At 47.1% G+C, this 22,998-nt stretch overlaps 1 protein-coding gene and 1 long non-coding RNA gene across 2 annotated transcripts in view; both read left to right on the top strand.

Annotated features, from left to right (window-relative positions):
- LOC132497668 (uncharacterized) overlaps positions 1 to 4,969 on the top strand; it is a 35,096-nt gene extending 30,127 nt beyond the window's left edge. The window contains exon 3 of the long non-coding RNA XR_009533630.1: positions 4,146 to 4,969. This is a non-coding gene — a long non-coding RNA (uncharacterized LOC132497668). The remainder of the gene's footprint in view (positions 1 to 4,145) is intronic.
- A 547-nt stretch (positions 4,970 to 5,516) lies between these two features.
- On the top strand, positions 5,517 to 22,178 carry ACKR2 (atypical chemokine receptor 2). Its single transcript, XM_060110590.1, has 2 exons — positions 5,517 to 5,598; positions 20,536 to 22,178. The coding sequence occupies exon 2, from the start codon at positions 20,550 to 20,552 to the stop codon at positions 21,723 to 21,725; it is 1,176 nt and encodes a 391-aa protein (XP_059966573.1). The 5' UTR covers positions 5,517 to 5,598; positions 20,536 to 20,549; the 3' UTR covers positions 21,726 to 22,178.
- The last annotated feature ends 820 nt before the right edge of the window (positions 22,179 to 22,998 follow it).

The raw sequence follows: 22,998 nt of genomic DNA, 5'->3' as shown, positions 1-22,998 counted from the left end.
CATCTAAGAGTTTTATAGTGTCCGGTCTTACATTTAGGTCTCTAATCCAGTTTGAGTTTATATTTGTGTATGGTGTTAGGGAGTGTTCTAATTTCATTCTTTTACATGTAGCTGTGCAGTTTCCCCAGCACCACTTACTGAAGAGACTGTCTTTTCTCCATTGTATATCCTTGCCTCATTTTTCATAGATTAGTTGACCATAGGTGTGTGGGTTTATCTCTGGACTTTCTATCTTGTTCCATTGATCTATATTTCTGTTTTTGTGCCAGTACCATATTGTCTTGATTACTGTAGCTTTGTAGTATAGTCTGAAGTCAGGGAGTCTGATTCCTCTAGCTCCGTTTTTTCCCCTCAAGACTGCTTTGGCTATTTGGGGTCTTTTGTGTCTCCATACAAATTTTAAGACTTTTTGTTCTAGTTCTGTAAAAAATGCCATTGGTAATTTGATAGGGATTGCATTGAATTTGTAGATTGCTTTGGGTCGTATAGTCATTTTCACAATATTGATTCTTCCAATCCAAGAACATGGTATATCTCTCCATCTGTTGGTATCATCTTTAATTTCTTTCATCAGTGTCATAATTTTCTGCATTCAGGTCTTTTGTCTCCCTGGGTAGGTTTATTCCTAGGTATTTTATTCTTTTTGTTGCAGTGGTAAATGGGAGTGTTTCCTTAATTTCTCTTTTAGATTTTTCATCATTAGTGTATAGGAATGCAAGAGATTTCTGTACATTAATTTTGTATCCTGCTACTTCACCAAATTCATTGATTAGCTCTAGTAGTTTTCCAGTGACATCTTTAGGATTCTCTATATATAGTATCCTGTCATCTGCAAACAGTGACAGTTTTACTTCTTCTTTCCCAATTTGTATTCCTTGTATTTCTTTTTCTTCTCTGATTGCTATGGCTAGGATTTCCAAAATTATGTTGAATAATAGTGGTGAGAGTGGACATCCTTGTCTTGTTCCTGATCTTAGAGGAAATGGTTTCAGTTTTTCACCATTGAGAACGATATTGGCTGTGGGTTTGTCATATATGGCCTTTATCATGTTGAGGTAAGTTCCCTCTATGCCTACTTTCTGGAGGGTTTTCATCATAAATGGGTGTTGAATTTTGTCAAAAGCTTTTTCTGCATCTATTCAGATGATCATATGGTTTTTATTCTTCAATTTGTTAATATGGTGTATCACATTGATTGATTTGCATATATTGAAGAATGCTTGCATCCCTGGGATAAATCCCACTTGATCATGGTGTATGATCCTTTTAATGTGTTGTTGGTTTATGTTTGCTAGTATTTTGTTGAGGATTTTTGAATCTATATTCATCAGTGATATTGGTCTGTAATTTTCTTTTTTTCATAGTCTTTGTCTGGTTTTGGTATCAGGGTGATTTTGGCCTCATAGGATGAGTTTGGGAGTGTTCCTTCCTCTGCAATTTTTTGGGAAGAGTTTGAGAAGGATGGGTGTTAGCTCTTCTCTAAATGTTTGATAGAATTCACCTGTGAAGCCATCTGGTCCTGGATTTTTGTTTGTTGGAAGATTTTTAATCACTGTTTCAATTTCATTACTTGTGATTGGTCTGTTCATATTTTCTATTTCTTCGTGGTTCAGTCTTGGAAGGTTATATCTTTTAACAATTTTGTCCATTTCCTCCGGGTTGTCCATTTTATTGGCATAGAGTTGCTTGTAGTAGTCTCTCAGGATGGTTTGTATTTCTGCGGTGTCTGTTGTAACTTCTAGTTTTTCATTTCTAATTTTATTGATATGGGTCCTCTCCCTCTTTTTATTGATGAGTCTGGCTAATGGTTTATCAATTTTGTTTATCTTCTCAAAGAATCAGCTTTTGGTTTTATTGATCTTTGCTATTGTTTTCTTTGCTTCTATTTCATTTATTTCTGATCTGATCTTTATGATTTCTTTTTTTCTGCTAACTTTGGGTTTTGTTTGTTCTTCTTTCTCTAGTTCCTTTAGGTGTAAGGTTAGATTGTTTATTTGAGATTTTTCTTGTTTCTTGAGGTAGGCTTGTATAGCTATAAACTTCCCTCTTAGAATTGCTTTTGCTGCATCCCATAGGTTTTGGATTGTCGTGTTTTCATTGTTATTTGTCTCTAGGTATTTTTTGATTTCCTCTTTGATTTCTTCAGTATCTCTTGGTTATTTAGTAATGTATTGTTTAGCCTCCATGTGTTTGTGTTTTTTATGTTTTTTCCCCTGTAATTGATTTCTAATCTCATAGCATTTTGGTAAGAAAACATGCTTGATATAATTTCAATTTTCTTAAATTTACTGAGGCTTGATTTGTGACCCAAGATGTGATCTATCCTGGAAAATGTTCTGTGCGCACTTGAGAAGAAAGTGTAATCTGCTGTTTTTGGATGGAATATCCTATAAATATCAATTAAATCTATCTGGTCTGTTGTGCCATTTAAAGCTTGTGTTTACTTATTAATTTTCTGTTTGGATGATCTGTCCATTGGTGTAAGTGAGGTGTTGAAGTCCCCCACTATTATTGTGTTACTGTCGATTTCCTCTTTTATAGCTGTTAGCAGTTGCCTTATTTATTCAGGTGCTCCTATGTTGGGTGCATATATATTTATAATGGTTATATCTTCTTCTTGGATCAATCCCTTGATCATTATGTAGTGTCCTTCCTTGTCTCTTGTAACATTCTTTATTTTAAAGTCTATTTTATCTGATATGAGTGTTGCTACTCCAGCTTTCTTTTGATTTCCATTTCCATGGAATATCTTTTTCCATCCCCTCACTTTCAGTCTGTATGTGTCCCTAGGTCTGAAGTGGGTCTCTTGTAGACAGCATATATAGGGGTCTTGTTTTTGTACCCATTCAGCAAGCCTGTGTCTTTTGGTTGGAGCATTTAACCCATTGACGTTTAATGTAATTATCAATATGTATGTTCCTGTGACCATTTTCTTAATTGTTTTGGGTTTGTTTTTGTAGGTCCTTTTCTTCTCTTGTGTTTCCCACTTAGAGAAGTTCCTTTAGCATCTGTTGTAGAGCTGGTGTGGTGGTGCTGAATTCTCTTAGCTTTTGCTTGTCTGTAAAGCTTTTGCTTTCTCCATCGAATCTAAATTAGATTCTTGCCAGGTAGAGTAATTTTGGTTGTAGTTTCTTCCCTTTCATCACTTTAAGTGGCACTATCATGCCACTCCCTTCTGGCTTGTAGAGTTTCTGCTGAGAAATCAGTTGTTAACCTTATGTGAGTTCCCTTGTATGTTATTTGTCGTTTTTCCCTTGCAGCTTTCAGTAATTTTTCTTTGTCTTTAATTTTTGCCAATTTGATTATTATGTGTCTTGGCATGTTTCTCCTTGGGTTTATCCCTTATGGGACTCTCTGCACTTCCTGGACTTGGGTGGCTATTTCCTTTCCCGTGTTAGGGAAGTTTTTGACTATAATCTCTTCAAATATTTTCTCTGGTCCTTTCTCTCTCTCTTCTCCTTCTGGGACCCCTATAATGTGAACGTTGTTGCGTTTAATGTTGTCCCAGAGGTCTCTTAGGCTGTCTTTATTTCTTTTCATTCTTTTTTCTTTATTCTGATCTGCAGCAGTGAATTCCACCATTCTGTCTTCCAGGTCACTTGTCCGTTCTTCTGCCTCAGTTATTTTGCTATTGATTCCTTCTGGTGTAGTTTTCATTTCAGTTATTGTATCGTTCATCTCTGTTTGTTTGTTGTTTAATTCTTCTTGGTCTTTGTTAAACCTTTCTTGCATCTTCTCAGTCTTTGCCTCCATTCTTTTTCCAAAGTCCTGGATCATCTTTACTATCATTCTGAATTCTTTTTCTGGAAGGTTGCCTGTCTCCACTTCATTTAGTTGTTTATCTGGGGTTTTATCTTGTTCCTTCATCTGGTACATAGCCCTCTGCCTTTTCATCTTGTCTGTCTTTCTGTGTGTGAATGTGGTTTTTGTTCCACAGGCTGCAGGATTGTGGTTCTTCTTGCTTCTGCTGTCCGCCCTCTGAGAATTTTCCTATTTTAGTAGGAGGAGCCAGGGTTCACATTGTGATGATAGCTCGGCCTCCCTTCCCCCAAGAACATCCCCCTACCTGGGATGTTTCAGGTGGAATTTGTGCTGTCCCCTGCTTATTATGCTCAGCTCTGTGTGATACTATATGTCCTTGACAGGAGTCTGGTGGCCAAGGGCCAAGGAATGCCAGGAGCTAAGAAGCCATTCAGGAGGAAGACGCTTGAACAAGGTCAGGGGTGCATAGGAGTGCAGGAGGAGACTGTAAGTTGTCACAGGTGCGCCAGCACCATTATACAAGTGCTAAAGAATGAATGGGGCTGGGCACTGAGCATCAGTGCCGCTCACCTCGCAAGAAAGGCAGTGGACCACACAGTGCTTGCCTCCTGAGGGAAGAACAGAACCACCTGTGAAGTTGCAAACCTGAATCTGATCAAACCTCCGACTTCCAATTCACAGGAAATACAGAGAGCAGAGAAACGTGTTAAACAGCACCGTGAGATGCAACCAGCACAGTCCAGATGCTGGGAACTTTACATACAGGATGAGCAACCAAGTTGCAAGGAAAAGTAAAATGATAGAGGTGGAGAGGGAACCTACAGATCTAAGAATACTTAAAATATATATCAACCCCTAACGGTGCGTGGACCTTATATGGATTCTGAATCAAAGAAACAAACGGTGACGGGAAAAATTTATGAGACCAGTGACTGGATATTTGATATTAAGGAATTAATGTTAACTTTTTAAGGTGTGACAGTGGTCAAAGTCCTTATTTTTTAAGGACACATACTGAAATAGTTATAGCTTACATGGTATGATGTCTGGTATTTGCTTCAAAATAACCCAGGAAGGGGTAAGTGTGTGGGAGTGTAAGTAAAAAGATTGAGCACTAGTTGATAATCGTTGAAGCTGGATGATGGGAATTATTTTATACTATTCTGGCACTTTCTCAAAGTGTATGTTTGAAAATTGCCATAATAAAAAAAACGTAATAAGACTATAAAACATATGTGGTGAGGAGAAAACATCTGGATTTGGAAGGAAGGTGCAATCAGCCAACTGGCTGGGGGCCGAGAGTGGGAGTGCAGGAGTCAGGCTGCCTGGGCCTGGGACACACATGTGGGGAGGGCCTCCTGGATGGGCAGATGGGGTGAAAAGGTGAAGGAGTGGTTGGCAAGCCTTTCAGTTCTCAACTGTTGATTAACAGTCAGCTTCCTCAGTTTCCAAGACCTTACAAGTGTTTAAAAGAAAATAATTCCACAGAAACAAAATTGGCCACAGAAGACTGGCTGCTCAGCTTGTCCATGCCTCCCACCTACTTACAGGCTCTGTTGTGAGCACCAGTTTCCAAGCCCTACACGATGTCGCCTTTGCTTGGAACCCGAGGGTACGTGCAAACTGCTGCTGTTTGCCGTCCCTGACCTCGGGCTGGCCAGGCATCCTGGCTTCAGTCATGTCCTCATGGGCAAAGTCCCAGAGCCAACAACAGAGTGTGCCAACTGATGGAGCATGGATGTCATCGGGTCCAACCCTCTACAACCGCTCTCCAGAGAAGCCCCAGGGAGTAGAGTCTTTGTGTCCAAGCAGCACTGGGAGCATTCTTAGGTAAAAGTAAGTAATTCTGAGGAGTTTTCAATGTTGAAGCATATGTTCACCCAGTACACTTGTCTTGCATGTCTGCTGCATGTCAAGCCCTGGCTGGGCTTTTCCGTGAGGGATTTGCAGATGAGTAAGAAATAATTTCTGTCCTAGAATAGCTAACTAGATCTGAGTTGGAGGGAAGGGAGAAGGAAGGAGCAAAGAATTAAACAGAATATTCTCATATGTTATGGGCAAGAGAGTACTGGCATGGGAATCAGAAAGTCCAGGGGCTCCTATCAACTGGGAGTTTCTGGGCAAGTGACTTTCCCTCTCTGACCCTTGGCAATCCTGTCTACAAAATGGGTGTGATAACCTCAGCTTGGCCTAACCCACAGAGAAGGCATCTGGAGAACCACTACATTAGCTCATGTAATATATGGTTGAAGGTATTTTGATAAATGAATAAATATGTTGATTTCAAACAGATATGTTTTTACCACAGCAAGGGACTGGTAATACCCCCTGCCACCTTAGCTGAAAGCAGCCCCCTCCCAAGGCCCTGAGCTCAAGACCCTGGTCAGATGTACAAAAGGGGAGACAACACATGTCTGGGGTGGCTGGAGGGGGCCAGCTGGCGGGGGCGGCGCAGAAAGAGGTAATGGAAGAGGTGAGATGAACATTTCCTTCCTGCTGTGCCGTCAATGGAGAATAATAAGAAGAAACGGTCTGAGATTTTGACACAACGTCTAATCAAAGTGACTAGACACAGGCGCTAACAGAACTTCTAAACTGTGGGGCAAGTTTGTGATTTAGGAATTCCAACTTTAAGACCCTGGAGATGGACCAGACTGACCCTCTTGTGGGCTCAGCCCAGAATGGGGTGAACTTTGCCCAAGGAATACAGAGAAATAGAAAGAAAGAGACAGCAAGTGAGACAGAGGCTGAGGCAGGGCCAACCCGGGGCTCTTTCAGCTAAAAGCCACTTTGTCAAGTGCCGGCTGGGCTCCATCAGCAAATCAACTGGCCGCCTCTCTAGCTCCTGTTCTGTGTGGGTAGCACTGGATACTCTGTGTGCAGAGGAACAAGGCCCTTGACCTTGGAGAATTTTCAGAATGATGGACAGATTTACCCCTGAATAATAATTCCCTTACAGACTCGGGAAGCTCAGAGCAGGGCATCAGGGAGGCCTGGAGAGACTTGGGGAGGCTTCTGGGGGGAGACAGGCCTGGAGCTGGCTTATGGAGGACAGACTACAGGCAAAAGCTTGACAGATTCACAGTCAGTCCTTGGCTGAAGAGAGAAGCAGGTGTTTTGAAAACGTGATGCTGCTTTTCACTGTAATTAGTAAATGTGCCCTGTGAGTTAGGAGTATGCCAGAATAGTAAAGATTTTAAGGTCACTACCCTGTAGTTTAAGGGCATTGTGTCCTGTGGGAGAGGCCTGTGTATCCTGGCTGAGTGGCTTCAGAGGCTGGGTCTACTCCCTTCCCAGGGAAGATAATCTTTGCACATCTTAAAGAGAGCAGAGAAGATGAGTTCAGAGCCCTCTCCCTGCAGCCCACATGGGAAGGTCCTGCTGCCCCCTGACTAGTTTCTCTTGCTGCAGTGCACAGCAGTCACTGTTTTGGCTGCCCTTGGAGCCAGTGGAAGACAGCTGGTAGCTCTCTCTTGGGTGGAGAGCAGTTCCTCTGTATGAATTTGAGTAAGTGTTGCCCAACTGTCTGCCACCTGGGCTTCTCAGCAACTGTCACTGCAGCAGAGCAGAGAAGGGGAAGTCAAGAACGAAAAGCTCAGGGCATGAGGTTAGCCAGTGTAGCTATGGGCCGGGTCAGGATTGGGGTGGAGAGCAGGATGACAGACTGGAGAGGAATGGAAGGACCTGGGCCTACCTGGCCAGCCCTTCCTGGAACTCCCTGGCATTGGAACCATGACTGACTTCCCCTGACTGGAACATGCCTGTTCCAGGAAAAGGCCCAGCTCTTGCTGGAAAGCTGCCTCAGTGGGTTCCAGGGAAACCTGACCACTCATGCAAAGACTCTGAGCTGCCCCCATAACCTGCCCTGCCCACCAGGGAGTGTTTGATGTGCTGTGGCTGGGAAATCAAGTCAGCAGGAAGCAGATGGTTTGAGATATTTCAAAAGAGAATGAGACAGTTTGAACAGCAAAAGAAATAATGATAATAATGAAATAAAATTAATACTCATGAGTCTATACTGATATAAATAAATAAGTAGGAAGGAAGGCTAATTTTCTTACAGTAAAATTCCAATTAAAAATTATAGAGAGGGGCTTCCCTGGTGGTGCAGTGGTTAAGAATCTGCCTGCCAATGCAGGGGACACAGGTTCGAGCCCTGGTCTGGGAAGATCCCACATGCCGCGGAGCAACTAAGCCCGTGAGCCACAACTACTGAGCCTGCGCATCTGGAGCCTGTGCTCCACAACGGGAGAGGCCGTGGCAGTGAAAGGTCCGCGCACCGCGATGAAGAGTGGCCTCCGCTCGCTGCAACTGGAGAAAGCCCTCGCACAGAAATGAAGACCCAACACAGCCAAAAATAAATAAATTAATTAAAAAAAATTATAGAGGGCTTCCCTGGTGGCACAGTGGTTGAGAGTCTGCCTGCCGATGCAGGGGACACGGGTTCGTGCCCTGGTCTGGGAGGATCCCACATGCTGCGGAGCGGCTGGGCCCGTGAGCCATGGCCGCTGAGCCTGCGCGTCCGGAGCCTGTGCTTCGCAACGGGGGAGGCCACAACAGTGAGAGGCCTGCGTACCGCAAAAAAAAAAAAAAAAAAAAAAAAAAAAATATATATATATATATATATATATAGAAAGAATGATGGAAATAGAAAGTGACCATTTGGCAAACACCACAGTAATAATCTTTGTCAGAAAGCATCACTGGTAGATGCTAAAATTAGTGGTAAATGTATGATAAGAAGCAGGATATTTGCATAGTTTCAAAGTACCTCCCCACAAGATGCTTATTACAAAGGAATAAGTAGTAATTTCATGGTGGAAAAACCTGGCAGACACTACCTTACCAAGTGATCAAAGTTAACATTGCCAGTAATGAGCCATATTAAAATCAGGTACATCTGGTATCATGCACTGAGAGGGACACATCACTTCTCTGGTGTTCCTGCCCAAAATGCATAGCCTCAATCTAATCATGAAGAAGCATCAGATCAAAATATAGGGACATTCTACAGTTCTCTTCAGAACTGTCAGGTCATGAAAGATGAAGCAAGACTGAGGAACTGTCTCAGAATGGAGAGACCAAGGAGACACAACAGCAAAATGCAGGGTGGGGTTCTGTTTCAGATCCTGGACCAGAGAAGGGACATTAGTGGGACAATTGGTGACATTCAAATAAGGTCTGCAGATTAGTTAATTGTATTGTGTCATGGTTCAGATTATTGTATTGTGGCTCTGTAAGATGTTAACGGGAATTCTGTGCACAATTTTTGCAAGTCTAAAAATTATTTTTAAATTAAAAAATTTTAAAAAGGGGGTGAGGAAGGAGCCCAGGTTCTAGAACTTAGTTGTTCCCCAAGATGGAAGCAGGACTCTATGGCCTTATTCTCCCTATTGGTAACTAGCATTTGGCCTGGAGAGACTTGGAGACCCACCCACTAGGAAGGTCCCCTGCTTCCCTCCGTGGGAGTGAGAACCCATCACGGTCTTGGCCTCCTGTGGCCTGTCGATGCCAGAGAAAGGCAAATGTCTGCCTTTGTCCACCTCTCTAGGGACGTTCAGTTCTCATGCCTGTCTGAGGGAGGCACCATCCCCACACCCCCAAAAGATCTGAAAACCACGGCTCAGAGAGGTGAAGCCACCATCTCTAGGTCACACAGCAGGTACATAGCCAGATTCAAGCCCAGCTCTGTGTAACCCCATTGCCAGTGCCTGTAACCACCTGACATTATTCTATTACTGCTCAATTCAGGTAGGGGCAACGAGCATTCACCAAGCAACTACTGTGTGTCAGGCTGGCAGTGGGGCTGGAGGTGAAGGTGGCTGAGACATTGACCCTGGACCACAGGTGCCATCCTAGCGGAGAGGTGCCCTCATACTGCCAAGCATATGGCAGGCAGTGTGTCGCACACATATTCGTTCATTCAGTCTGCTCTTGCCTGGCCCTGGACTCAGGCTGGTGGGTCAGATATGGTCCTTGCCCTGGGAGCTCATGACCCAGTAGGGGAGCAGACAAGTGAACAGACAGCTAGCTATGCGGAGATTCATGCCATGATGGGAGTGGCAGGGGGAGTAGGGAAAGGGAAAGAGGGAATATGGTCTAAAAAGTCTAGGAGATGAGAATATCGCTGACACTGTGGGTGGAACAGACACAGCACTGCATGGAGGGAGTTATGGTCAGAGAAGGAGAGTTGGGGGTGAATGAGGGAGTGGGTAGAATCCTGCTGGGGAGGTATCCAGGACCAATGAAGCTGGAGGCTGGGAAGGCCACCTAGATAGGGGACAGGGTAAGCGAAAGCCTGAAAGTCTGGACTGAGGCAGTTCATGTCCTTGGCCCAGCTGCAGGGGAATCATTCCAGAGAAGTGTGGTTGGGGACACATGTTTTCCAAAGTAATTAGTCTATCTTTGGGGGAGATGTTCTTTCATGGGGGCAGTCATTTGAGCTTGACTCATATTCAGTGAGGGAAACAGCTTGTGGCTGTACAGCCGAGGTGGGTCTGGGGCAGGCGCAAAGAGGTACTTTGTTCCAGCCGGAAGGCAGGATGTGTGCAGGAAGCTGTCCAGGGAGGGGAAGAGCTTATGAAGAATCACTCCCTCTGCACTTCCCTGAGGAAGAAGGACCCAGGCGCTACTGCTCTCCTCCTGGGTGCGAGGTGGACATCCCTAGGCAAGTGGGGCTGGCTCTGGTAGGTTTCTGAAACTCTCGGAATGGGGTGGGCCCTACGCAGGGGCCACAGGTTGAGACTGGATCTAGTGGCCTGGAGAGTGTGGACAGTGTGGGGAGAGGCAGGTGCTAAGCGGGGTGAGTGTGGAGCTCTGTCTCTAGGGCAGCTGTTGGAGCAGTTGCCCCAGCAGCTGGGGAGTAAGGTGGTCTGCTGGCCCCTTGCCCCCTTGATTCCGGCTCTGAGAATCTGCTTCGTGGATTCTGAAAATCCCTGCGAGTTGGTACCTACATGGCTGGGTGACCTCAGGCATTCCCTTTCCTCTCTGGGCTGTACTGTGATGGGGACAGATGAGATGGCCTTTAAGGGTCCCCCTCCCAGGGCTGAGGTTCCCAGCACACATCCACACTCTCTCCTTATGCACCCCCCTATCCTCTCTTTTTACCCCCAACTCCTGCCAAGTTCTCAGCCCCTCCATCTGCCCCAAACAGTCCCAGGATCCCCTCTTATTCATCCCAGCTTGAGCCAAGTGTCATTTTAGGGTCTGGAGGGGAACCAGTAGTTATGTGCTAGGCAATTATTTAATTATTATAAAAATGCCACCAGGAAGCATTTTATAGGTGAGAAAACTAAGGCTCAGAGAGGTTAAGTAATTTGCCCAGGGTTACTCAGCCATTAAGAACTGGACCAATCTATAGTCTATTCTTCCATGCTGCATCATGCTGAGTGTACCACCCTCCCTGGGGGTGGTGGCGGTGGAGTGGGTATTTCATTTTGACCCCAGCATAATGCTGAAATGCAAACGCGAGGAGCTCGAGTAGCGACATTTTGGGCAACAAAGAGAGAGGCCCAAAAAAAGGCAAAAATAATTCAGGAAAGATGTGAAAATCTTCAGCAGCAGCTCCTTGAAGAGTCGGGCTCTAAAATTGCTTAGTTTTTATTAATTGAAACAAACTTTGGGAGGAGGGGTTGCTCTTATGATTTCATCAATGTCACAAACATCTTTGTTTCCTGGTAAGAGCCAGGAAACATGGAGTAATGCGGGATCCCAGGGAGTGGGGGAGTGGGTGGGCCTCACGGATCCCAGGGAGTAGGAGGCAGCCTGTCTATCAGGAGGCTGCAAGGGGCCCCCTGCCTGGTGGGGACCGGACAAGGCCACTTTCTTCCAGCCAGGCTCTGTGACTCCACAGACCTAGGGAAGGTTAGTGCAGGAGATGGGGGCTCTGGGCTTGAAAAAGGCAAGATACACCAATATGTTCCCAAGGGTTATTTTGGAGGGAGGTAGGATTATGGGGAGATTTTTAGCCTCTTTTCTATTTTTTTTCTTGTATTTTCACATTTTACATTGAGCATGTATTACTTTTGTAATCAGGAAAAATACATGTTAAAAAAGTAAAGAGGGAGAGTGTGTGCAGTGGTCCAGGACTCAGTGATCCGGGCTCTAGGGTCAGCTCTGCCTGGTTTGTGGTGAGGCCCTGAGCTTCCTGTGAAACCAGGGAGGGGACACCTGCTCCCCTCCTCACAGGGAAGCCAGGAAGACTTGCAAGGACCAGGGTATAAAAGAGCCTCATGTAAATGTCAGGACTGGTTTGTATTGTTTGCATTGTGTTTTATCATCACAAGGAATCCAAATGCCATGCTTCCCAAGGGGGACCGTGCAGGGGGCAGCTGTCGGTCCTGTGAGTCTGCGAGGGCTCACAGCAGCTCGCAGTGTGTGGTTCAAGGCTCCAGATCTAGAGCCGACTGGTGGGACTTGATTTCTAATCCTGCAGTACACTTGCTGTGTGTCCTTGGGCACGTTACTCCCCCTCTCTGAGCCTCAGTTCCTCACTTGTAAAATGGGAATAACAATAGTGCTTGTCTCAAAAGGTCATTGTGGGAGCAGTAAGTACCTTAACACATATAAAGCTTGGTGGGCAAGTGGGGGAGTGGCGGGGGGAGGGACCACAACTCACTTGTTATTTTCTTTGAGAGGCAATGTAATTTAGTGTTTAAGAGCATGGACTCTGGGGAATTCTCTGGCGGTCCAGTGGTTAAGACTCTGCGCTTTCACTGCTGAGGGCATGGTTTTAACTCCTGGTCAGGGAACTAAGCCATGCTGCATGGTGGAAAAAAGGAAATGGACTCTGGGTTTTAGTTCCTGGTCTACTACTCACTTGCTCTTGGGCCAGTTCCCTAATCTCTGTGCCTCAGTGTTCTCAGCTACAAAACGGGACTAATGATATGTTTAATTTCTATCAGGTAAATATGAGGATTAAATAATATATGTGAAGCTCCTTGTCCCTGCACCCAGCACACTGTCAGGGCTCCATGGTGTTAGCCATTATAATAACTGCACCACATTTAATCCCACGAAATCCTTTGCTGTAGTATTATTTATTTTATGATGAGAAAACAGCCTCGTGGAATTCAAGGGTTTAGGATGGAAGCCCTGACTTTGTCTTGGGGCTGCATGAAGGTTTAAGCCCAAGAGCATCCCAAACTGAGCAGTGGAGCAGAGACCCACCTCTGCCCCCCTGAGTTGGTCATTCCTGAATTCTCTCCCTGCGTGCCATTCCCATGGCCCTGGACCTCTTTCCTCCTGTCCTTGTGTGGCTCCCAGTTCCTTTTCCTGTTTTCTATTCACATACCATCAATCCCACAACCAGCCTTCCATTCAAGCATCCTGAGCAATGGCAGCCTGGTCTCCTGTCACTCTCCATCTCTAGTCCCCAAACTTCACCCCTATCTTTTAATGAGCTAGCCTAGACTCTGGGCCTAGGTTCAAATCCCAGCTCTGCTTCTTACTAGCTATGTGCCTTTGGGCATGTTCCCTAGCCCTTCTATGACTCAGTTTCCTCACAGGTAAAATAGAGATAATAACTATCCGCCTCAGAGTGTTATTGCAAAGATGAAATGAATTAATGCATGTAAGGTTCTGAGAACAGAGCCTGGCCCATAGGAAGTGCTATGTAAGTGGTGGGTATTGTTGTTGTTATTGTTATACATACAGTAGAGTTTAATATCTTGTGTTTTCCCAAACCCAGTAGGAAGAAAAGAGAGATCCCAATGCTGTTACCAGGTCCGCCACCTGTGCCCCAACAGAGCACTTTCCACAGCCCGACACTGTGGTCGGAGTGTCAGTCACTTTATAACTCCTGCCTCAACTTTTCCAGCCACAGCTGGGCCGGGAATACAGGATGGGAATGCTAGAATTATAGGCAGAGCGGGGGGCCCATCACTAGCTGAGCCAGGTTGGAGTCCAGGCCTTGGGACTCTGTCTCCACCCTAGTCCTCCCAAAGCAGTCAGAGGAGCCTTCTGTGGGAGGGAGCAGGGGCTGGCCACAGGGAGGCTTGCTACAGCTGGAAGTGGCCTTGAACTTGGCTCAAGTGGAAACAGTGGGGGCTCTGGGCGGGTCACACTCCATGGTCACGGGCTCCCAAGACTGCTGAGGCAGAGCTTGCCCAAGCTGAGGAAATAACTCACAGAAGGAGGGCCTTGGCTCAGCTGTGTGCAGGGCACCAGTGTGGGAGAGAGAAAATCAGGCCAGGGAAAAAGGAGGCGAGAGAAGAAGGGAGGGAGAGGGTGACTGTGCTGATTAATTGCGTGGTCATTTGTTGAATGCCTCTCAGATGTCAGCCCTGTGTCGGGGAGTTCCAACGCCTGGGAATCCCCAGTCTAGCAGAGGAGGCAAGTGATCCTCAAAAGGTGACTCTGTTTCTGGGAGGTGGATTTGAGGCTGAGGAGTGACCTTTTTTTTTTTTTTTTTTTTTTTGCGGTATGCGGGCCTCTCACTGTTGTGGCCTCTCCCACTGAGGAGCACAGGCTCCGGACGCACAGGCTCAGCGGCCATGGCTCACGGGCCCAGCCACTCCACGGCATGTGGGATCTTCCCGGACCGGGGCACGAACCCGTGTCCCCTGCATCGGCAGGCGGACTCTCAACCACTGTGCCACCAGGGAAGCCCAGGAGTGACCTTCTGTGAGTGCTTGGGGGGCTGGGGCAGGGGGTTCACCAGGCCAGTGGCCCAGGTAGCCTGGGAGGGGAGGATTGAGATTGCATTTTAAAGGATATAAATCTTTTTTCAAGGAAGCCAGCAAAATTATCGTCCACTGAAAGTGATCTCAAATGTTATTCTTTGTTTTATATTACAAAAGCCGGTGTGGCCTCTTAGGGTCACATTTGATCTTGTTTATTCACTGGTCTCAGCTGCACTGTGGGCAGCACACTCAGCATGGGGGTGCTGTGGTCAACTAGGAGGGGACCTACACGTGACCCTGTCCTCAAGGCCTCTTGGCTGGGGAGGAGGGCAGCCATGGGGTAGATGTGAAAGGTGTAAAGGGAAGGTGGTGGGTGACAGCAAGACAGGCAGGTTTGGTCATGCTCCATGGGGTCCTGATCAGAGGTATGTGGTAAAGGTTTAACAACCGATTCTCAGCAACAGTGGGCGAGGGAAGGGAAGCTCCAGTTTATAGCATTTGCCTTGGTGTAAATAGTCCCACCATGATCAATTTCAGGCTACTGATTTATCACTGAATGTGGAATTGGTTAATTCCATGATTGCTTGTTGAATGCCTCCCAGATGTTGCATTACTGGCTCTCGCCAGCCGGTACGAGACAGCCTCCGCATATGGCTGACTTTGAGTCTTCTCTGCCACCCATTGATGAGGCCAGAAGTCCCACTATCAGAGGCTCATCCTTCAAATTCAAGTTTGGTTCATGTTGAAAAGGGGAGCTGGGGGAAAAGGGCCAGTTCTGTTACTGAGTCCAAGCTTGTACTGCTCCCCTGCACGACAGGGGACGAGGTGTTGGGCAAGGAATAGCGACTTTATTCAGAAAGCCAGCAGGCCAAGAAGATAGGGGACCCGTGTCCCAAAGAATCATCTTACCTGAGTTATTAGAATTCAGGCTTCTTTTATACTAAAAGGGAAGCGGGGTGTGGCTGGTTGTTGCAGACCTCTTGGTACCAGCCAGACCTCGGTGGGGATGTGATAATCCTTTGTTCCTGCAGCTGACCACGTGGGACTGGTCAGATGTTCCCGTAAACCTTCAACAAGACAAATGCTATTTTTTGTTCTGCAAATTTTTATCTCTATGTGAATGAAAAGTGTTAACGCCTTTAATGGTCAAGCTTGGGAGGCAGAGTCTTGAGAAAGGGTTATTATGTGTATTTCAGGCTGTAAGCATCATTCTTTTACTGTTGGATGAGACAAAGGTGCAGAGCCTGCATGGCTAAGCCCAGGCAACAGAGCCAATGTGGAGTCAGGTTTGTTCGTCTCTGTTACAGTTCTACCTTGTATTGTTAGGGCCATCCAATGCTGGGCCCATCATTTGCTGATCTTAAGCTGTGGGCAATTGGGCTTCACCTCTCCAAGCCTCAGTTTCCTCATCTGGAAAATGGGGATCATAATGGTCCTGCTTATCAGAACTATGGTGAAGATTAAATGAGAAGGAGCTCAACTAACATAGCTACCTTCCTGTCTAAATGGACATAGCAGTATCCTCTCTCTTATTGCCTCAACTTTGACTTCTCTGAGAGGCCTGGGGAGGGGAGGCCTGGATCCTCAGGAGAAGACATTAACCTCCAGCCAGATTCTTGCTAAGTTAAAGCTGGAGCCAGCCCAGGCCAGCAGCCTCAGGATGATGTTACTGCCCCAGAGACAAGCTGTAGTTTGCCCTTGTGCCCTTGGCTTCATTGTACGGGAAGCTCAGCTGACCTTGCCCTTGCTGTCCCTGCTCCTTTCAGCCTCCTCTCTATCTAGTTCTCTGGATCCCCCAGAGGTTCTACTACAGAGCTTCATTCGGGGTTGCCTTACTATCTGCTAAGATGTGAATAACTGACACTGCAATTCATTCCTCTCAAGGTGTTTCTGGGTAAGCCAAATAAATGAATTCCGGTAATAAGGAAAAGTGAAAAAACAAAAAAAGGGAAAACAGAACAGGGCTAGATGGACTGTTAGGGGTGGGATGACAGAGACCTGAAGGGCAGTCAAACATGGGGTTTGTGGCTCAGTGCAGCCGTACAGAGATGACTCACTGTATGCTTTGCACAAGTAGTTCCCTTTCTTTGAGTCTCTGTTTCCCCACCTGTAAGTTGGAGGAGGTGGACACCATGCACTCTCACTCCCTCAGTGTGAGATGTGGAGGGCACAAAGGGTCACAGGAAGTGACCCTATTGCCACTGTGTCAAATCACCACAAATTCAGCGGCTTAAGGCAACACAAATTTATTATCTTAAAATTCTAGAGATCAAAAGTCTAAAATGGGGCTTCCCTGGTGGCGCAGTGGTTGAGAGTCTGCCTGCCGAGGCAGGGGACACGGGTTCGTGCCCCGGTCTGGGAAGATCCCACATGCCGCGGAGCGGCTGGGCCCGGGAGCCATGGCCGCTGAGCCTGCGCGTCCGGAGCCTGGGCTCCGCAACGGGAGAGGCCACAACAGTGAGAGGTCCGCGTACCACAAAAAAAAAAAAAAAAAGTCTAAAATGGGTCAGCCCAGCTGCATTCCTTCCGGAGGCTCGGGGGAGGATTAGTTCCCTGCCTCTTCTAGCCTTTAGAGGCTGCCTGCATCCATTGTCTTGTAACCGCATCCCTCTGACCTCTGTTTCCATCGTCATATTTCCTTCTCTGATTCGGATACTCCTGCCTTCCTTATAAAGGACCTTGTGAGTACAGTGGCCCCACCGGGATAATCCAGGGTACTCTCCCTAGCTCAGGATCCTTAATTACTTCTGTCAAGTCCTTTTTGATATGTAAGGTAACATATCCACAGGCTTCAGGGATTAGGATATGGATATTTTTGGGAGGCTACTCTGTTCACCTGTAGGGAGACTACGTTTCCCAAGGAGGCTCCATAAAGCCTTGGGGGCATTAATGGTGGAATCTACCAAGGCTGGACCAGCCAATGAGGGCGAAACCTGGGCAAGCAAGACCTCCTGAGCTCAAATCACACCTCTCTCAGGTGGCCCCTTTTGATAAGTGCTAGACAGGGCAGAACAGAGGCCAAGAATGAGATGGGACCAGGGACAAGGCACTGTTTCTGAGTCTGAAGACCTGGGGCTCAGATGCGCTCAGCCAGTGACTTCCTGCGTGATTGTGGAGAAGTTACTTTGCTCCTGGGTTAAGTGGGGCTGACAGTTCCTTTGTGGTTTGCCTTCCAAGACTACCAGAGTTGATATGAAAGTGCCTGGCCAACTGTCATGTGCATATGACACATGCTGGTTGCTGTTGTCGTCGTTGTTGTTATTATTGATGAAAGTGATGGGAGGGGCTGGTGGCCCCAGAGGTCCGGAGAATGTGGAAAGATTCCCAAGGTGAACGATCAGGAGGCCAGAGGCCCCGAGAGGAAAAAGAACGGAGTGTTCCAGGTGAAGGGAGCCTTGTAAAGGTGCCCTGGTCCAGCCTGGGGCCTGCTGACCCTGACTTCTGGCTTTGATCAAAGCAATTATCAGACTTGGTTGTTTGTTAAAGCAAAAGTCAGAGACTTTCAGAAGCTAGGTCAGGATCAAGGTCAGTGCTAACAGACCAGAAGAGCTGGTATTTAATTAGTGGTAACTCCTGACTAATAAGCCCTCATCAGGCCCAAGTGCAGAAGGGCACTCCCTCCCCCCAACGCCAGCAGCTGATGGACTCCCAAACCAGCCATGTGCTGGGGGTGGGGGTGGGCCTATCCTGGTGCCCAGGAAAGAGGGGCTCAGGGACAGGAGAGCCCCGATGCACAGGAGGGGAGTGAAGGACGGAGAAAGGAAGGCACAGGGCCAAGTTCTCGAGGCCAGTCAGGAGCAGAGCCCAGCCCTAGTTAAAGCCTCCCAAGCTGAGGTCTTGGGGTGGGGATAGGATATCTGTGTTTCCCCAACATCTGGCTCAGAAGCCAGTTGACAGAAGCCCAAGGGTGGGACAGAGGCTCAAGGAGTAGGAGGACTCCAGGGCTCTCCTGAGAGAGGTTCTGCCTCAGCAGAATTGCATATTTCCATCGCAGTGTCACGGTGTCATGGATACTAGAAGGGTCAGCTGAGGACCTGAGTCAACACTTCTTTCAAAATTCTACCTGGAAAAAAAAAAGACAAAACTTCTACCGGGAAGGAAAGGACTGGGGAAAATGTTTGCAATATATATGTAAAAAGCTAAAATCCTTACTATATAAAACCTCTTATAAAATGAGAATCCCACCCATTAAAACAATAAATCATGCACAGAAGACATACATACAAAATAATACACTCAGTGTATTAAAAGTTCAACCTCATTTGAATCAAGGAATAAAAACTAAAATACAGAAGTACAAGGTGGAGTTGATTTGTATTTCTGGGTTTGTGGCCCATTATCATCACCAGCCTACAGGTCTTATTCTGGTGGCTGTGCATGATTGCCTGCTTGGGCCACAAATTCTTTTTTATCTCTTTCCTCTCTCCTCCCCAAACCCTCTTCCCCATTGGTGAACAATCTAATGTGCTGAACATGAAGTCTCTCTCCTTTTAGAACACAGAACAGGATTGAGCATAATCCTTGGTTCATGACACATTTTTCACTGGTTTGTGTGAGGCTCTCTTTTTAAAATTATGTTTAATAATACAATTAAAACCTGGGAAACTGCTGCCCAGAGAGAACTTGACCATGGACAGTGACCTGCCCCATCCCATGTCTCTGGCTTCTCCTGCCCAGGCAGCCACATCTTCAGTCTTGTGCCTATCTTTCCCCTGTCTTTTATCTCTTTGAGCTGCTTCACAGCATATATTTATATACTTCCTGAGGTGGTGGTTGTTTTATATATATATATATATATATATATATATATATATATATATATATATATATATATATATATATTTCATTTGCCTTAATTTTATTAAAAGAGTATCATGTAAATATTTTTATCATGTATATATTTTTATGGAACCTGGAGATAGCAGTAAAGAGGTAGAGACACACAGGGTGATGACGAGGGGTGTGAAGAAGGGGTCTGTGATGTCTCCCACGTTTCAGTCTTAGGTGACCGAATAGCTGGTGGCACTGTTCAGTTAGATAGACAAAGGAGAGGAGAAGAGGCTGGTTTGGAAGATGATGAACTCAGCTCTGGGCAAAGCAATAATTTAAGCAAATGTTTATTGAGTGCCTCCTATCTTCTGGGCATTCTTCATAGAGCTCGAAATGCTCTGCCTGAATTATAACATTTAAGCCTCACAAGAACTCCACGAAAAGGCACTATAATTAATATCATGTTAAAGATGGGGAAACTGAGGGATTAGTAGGTTTAGTTCTGAGTCTGTCGACATGCTGATTCACACCTTTCTGCTGCAAACCTAGAAATGGTGGATAAAATATTTTTAAAATATTAAATATTTATAAATAAAGATATTGACATAAAACTAAATATGTATAAATGAAATATTTTTAAAATAACCAAAGGAAGGGAAATCCTCAAGTGAGAGAAGTAAAGAGAGTTCAAAGCCAGAGTAGACACACTAGGTATTTATAGGAAAAGCAAGCCCCACTGAAGAGAAGCTCTCATTAAAAAGAAAAAATTATAAGCCACACAAAGAAGAATAATTTCAAGCCACACATGAGGAAGAGTATGTACACAATAAATAAGTGAATTGGTATCCCTAAATAGTAAAGAAAAACATGAAAGACATTATTAATCTTTATAAATGATAAGGGAGAAAATAAAGAAGAGAAACCATCGTGAAAGAAGTGCGTACTGGGCTTCCCTGGTGGCGCAGTGGCTGAGAGTCCGCCTGCTGATGCAGGGGGTGCGGGTTCGTGCCCCGGTCTGGGAAGATCCCACATGCCGCGGACCTGCTGGGCCCGTGAGCCATGGCCGCTGAGCCTGCGCATCTGGAGCCTGTGCTCCGCAACAGGAGAGGCCACAGCAGTGAGAGACCCGCGTACCGCAAAAAAAAAAAAAAAAAAAAAAGTGAGTACTGTGAGAACACCTGAGGTTAAGTCAGCTACCCAAGGTGACATAACTATTAAGTGGTAGCCTTGGGCTCCTCATCCTTGTTCCCGTACTTGCTAGCCTATGGGTTACTGGCGTGAATGCGAAGAGTCTATTGGACACCCCAGAGCACTGGCTAAAGTGGGTTTGGAGAGAGGGTGGATTCGTCTCCTGTTGCTCACACTGCTCTCTGGCCCACAGAGCTCCAGCACTGGATGTGTCCTCCCGCCATGGCCGCCACCGCCTCTCCTCTGCCACCCAGCACCAAGGTGGCCAGTTCTGAGAACAGCAGCTCCTTCTATGACTATGAGTACTACCTGGGCGACGTGGCCTTCATGCTCTGCAGGAAGGACGAGGTGCTGTCGTTTGGCAGAGTCTTTCTGCCACTCTTCTATGGCCTGATCTTTGTGCTGGGCCTGGGCGGGAACCTCCTTCTCCTAGTGGTCCTGCTCCGGTATGTGCCTCGAAGGCGGATGACCGAGATCTATCTGCTGAACCTTGCCATCTCCAACCTCCTGTTTCTGGTGACACTGCCCTTTTGGGGCATCTCTGTGGCCTGGCATTGGGTCTTTGGGAGTTTCTTATGCAAGGTGGTGAGCACCCTCTACACCATTAACTTCTACAGTGGCATCTTCTTCATTAGCTGCATGAGCCTGGACAAGTACCTGGAGATTGTTTGCGCTCAGCCCTACCACCGGCTGAGGACCCGGGCCAAGAGCCTGCTCCTCGCGGCTGTCATGTGGGCTGTGGCCCTGGTTGTCTCCATCCCCGACATGGTCTTTGTGAGGACGCATGAAAACGCCCCAGGCATGTGGGACTGCTTTGCGGATTTTGGGGGGCATGGGACCATCTGGAAGCTCTTCCTCCGCTTCCAGCAGAACCTCCTGGGGTTTCTCCTCCCCCTGCTTGCCATGATCTTCTTCTATTCCCGCATTGGCTCTGTCCTGGCCAGGCTGAGGCCCCCAGGCCGGAGCCGGGCTCTGAGGATGGCCATAGGCCTGGTGGTGGCCTTCTTTGTGCTGTGGTTCCCGTACAACATCACCTTGTTTCTGCACTCGCTGCTGGACCTGCGAGTCTTTGGGGACTGCAAGGTCAGCCAGCACCTGGACTATGCGCTGCAGGTGACAGAGAGCATCGCCTTCCTCCACTGCTGTTTCACCCCCATCCTCTATGCGTTTTCCAGCCGCCGCTTCCGCCAGTACCTCAAGGCTTTCCTGGCCACTGTGCTCAGACGACACCAGGCTCCTTACCTTGCCCAGGCCCCACCGTCCAGCTATTCTGAGAGTAGTAGGCTCAGTGGCCAAGAAGATATAACTGGCATGAATGACCTCGGGGAGAGGAAGGCTGAGGACTCCCCCAACAAGGGGGACACAGGGAAAAATTCAGCCTGAGTGGCCACGCCACAGTCCATGAGAGCAGATGGGACCCAGCTCAGCTGCGCATCCACCAAAAAGTCCTCCCTTCAGAGTTCTCAGTTACCATATTGCTAAACCAGTCATTTCTTGGTCCTCAGCCATCAGCAGCGTTCACTGTCTCCTGTCTTCTCCGTCCTCTTTCTCCACTGCCTTCCAGGACTCCATACTCGCTGGCCTGAATGGCTGCCGTAGTTTCCCAGCTGACCTCTGTGCTTCCTATCCTCGTGCTCCCCGGTCTTCTAATCTACACCCAGCAGCCAGAGTAACCACAACACCCTCACCATCTCTCCCATCCCCCTCAGAGTAACCCGAGGCCTGCCACCCACCAGACTGCCGCCTTCCCTGTGGCTCAGCTGGGGAAATATTACTGCAAGATTGTTTACTATCACAGCCTTGAAGGTGGATCCAGGGTCTGGCAGTCAGGAGGGGCTGGAGGTGCTCCACACATGGGAGTCTGCAGGTGGGAGGCAGAGTGAACACATACTCCTGGTGGTCCAGGAGCACCTGCCTCCCTCTGCCTCCCACGCCCCCTCTCAGGAGCCTTCAGGGCTCCCTAGACTCTGCACTATCAAGTCCAGAACGTTTGTCCAATTTAAGGCTGGAGTTTTCACAATTAGAATCCCATACACTGTTTCACCCTTGTACTCCTTTGCCTCCCTTTTCATTTCCTGGTTGCCACACCCATTGTTCTTTCCTGCACGTTCCCGTCTTTGCTTTTGCACTTTCCGGCTCCCTTATGGAACAAGGACCATTTTCCAGCCAGGTATCCCCTCACCCTTGTCGTGTAACTGAATCCTACTTGCTCTGGGAAACCACTCCGGAGTCACTCTGCCCTGTGCTTTGGGTGGAGGTTGGGTAGAGCACGGATCTTTGACCAGTGACGACCTTGTGTTCCCCTGGCACAGTGGTTCATTTATGAATGGGCACATGACCCAGGCAGAGCTTGTGAAATGTAACGTGACGAGCGTGCTAGAACAGAGGCATGAAACTGAAGCCAAGGGGATGGTGAGGTCTGGCGCTGCTCCTTCATTGGCTCGAACTTCAGAAGGTTAGGTGACAACAGTGAGTGAGCAGATCCTGGGGGCAGTGCTCGAGCCCTAGAATCAAGGCCCGGCTGAAGCTCATGCCAAGCCTGGACTTGACGGTGACATGAACCAATAAATTCCTTTCCAGTTTGGGGTCGTGGTGTTTTGTTACTTGTGATCTAAGGATTCCTGTCGGATATGCCCTGCCTGGGTGCTTCATGTCT

This window comes from Mesoplodon densirostris, chromosome 10 (genome assembly GCF_025265405.1).
Source record: "Mesoplodon densirostris isolate mMesDen1 chromosome 10, mMesDen1 primary haplotype, whole genome shotgun sequence".
Taxonomy (NCBI): domain Eukaryota; kingdom Metazoa; phylum Chordata; class Mammalia; order Artiodactyla; family Ziphiidae; genus Mesoplodon; species Mesoplodon densirostris.
Note: the sequence above shows the minus strand (reverse complement) of the source record. Positions and strands in the feature narration are given on the sequence as shown.

Excerpts from the sequence above, each read along its gene's own strand:
- ACKR2 (XM_060110590.1), top strand. The coding sequence starts at position 20,550 with ATGTGTCCTCCCGCCATGGCCGCCACCGCCTCTCCTCTGCCACCCAGC.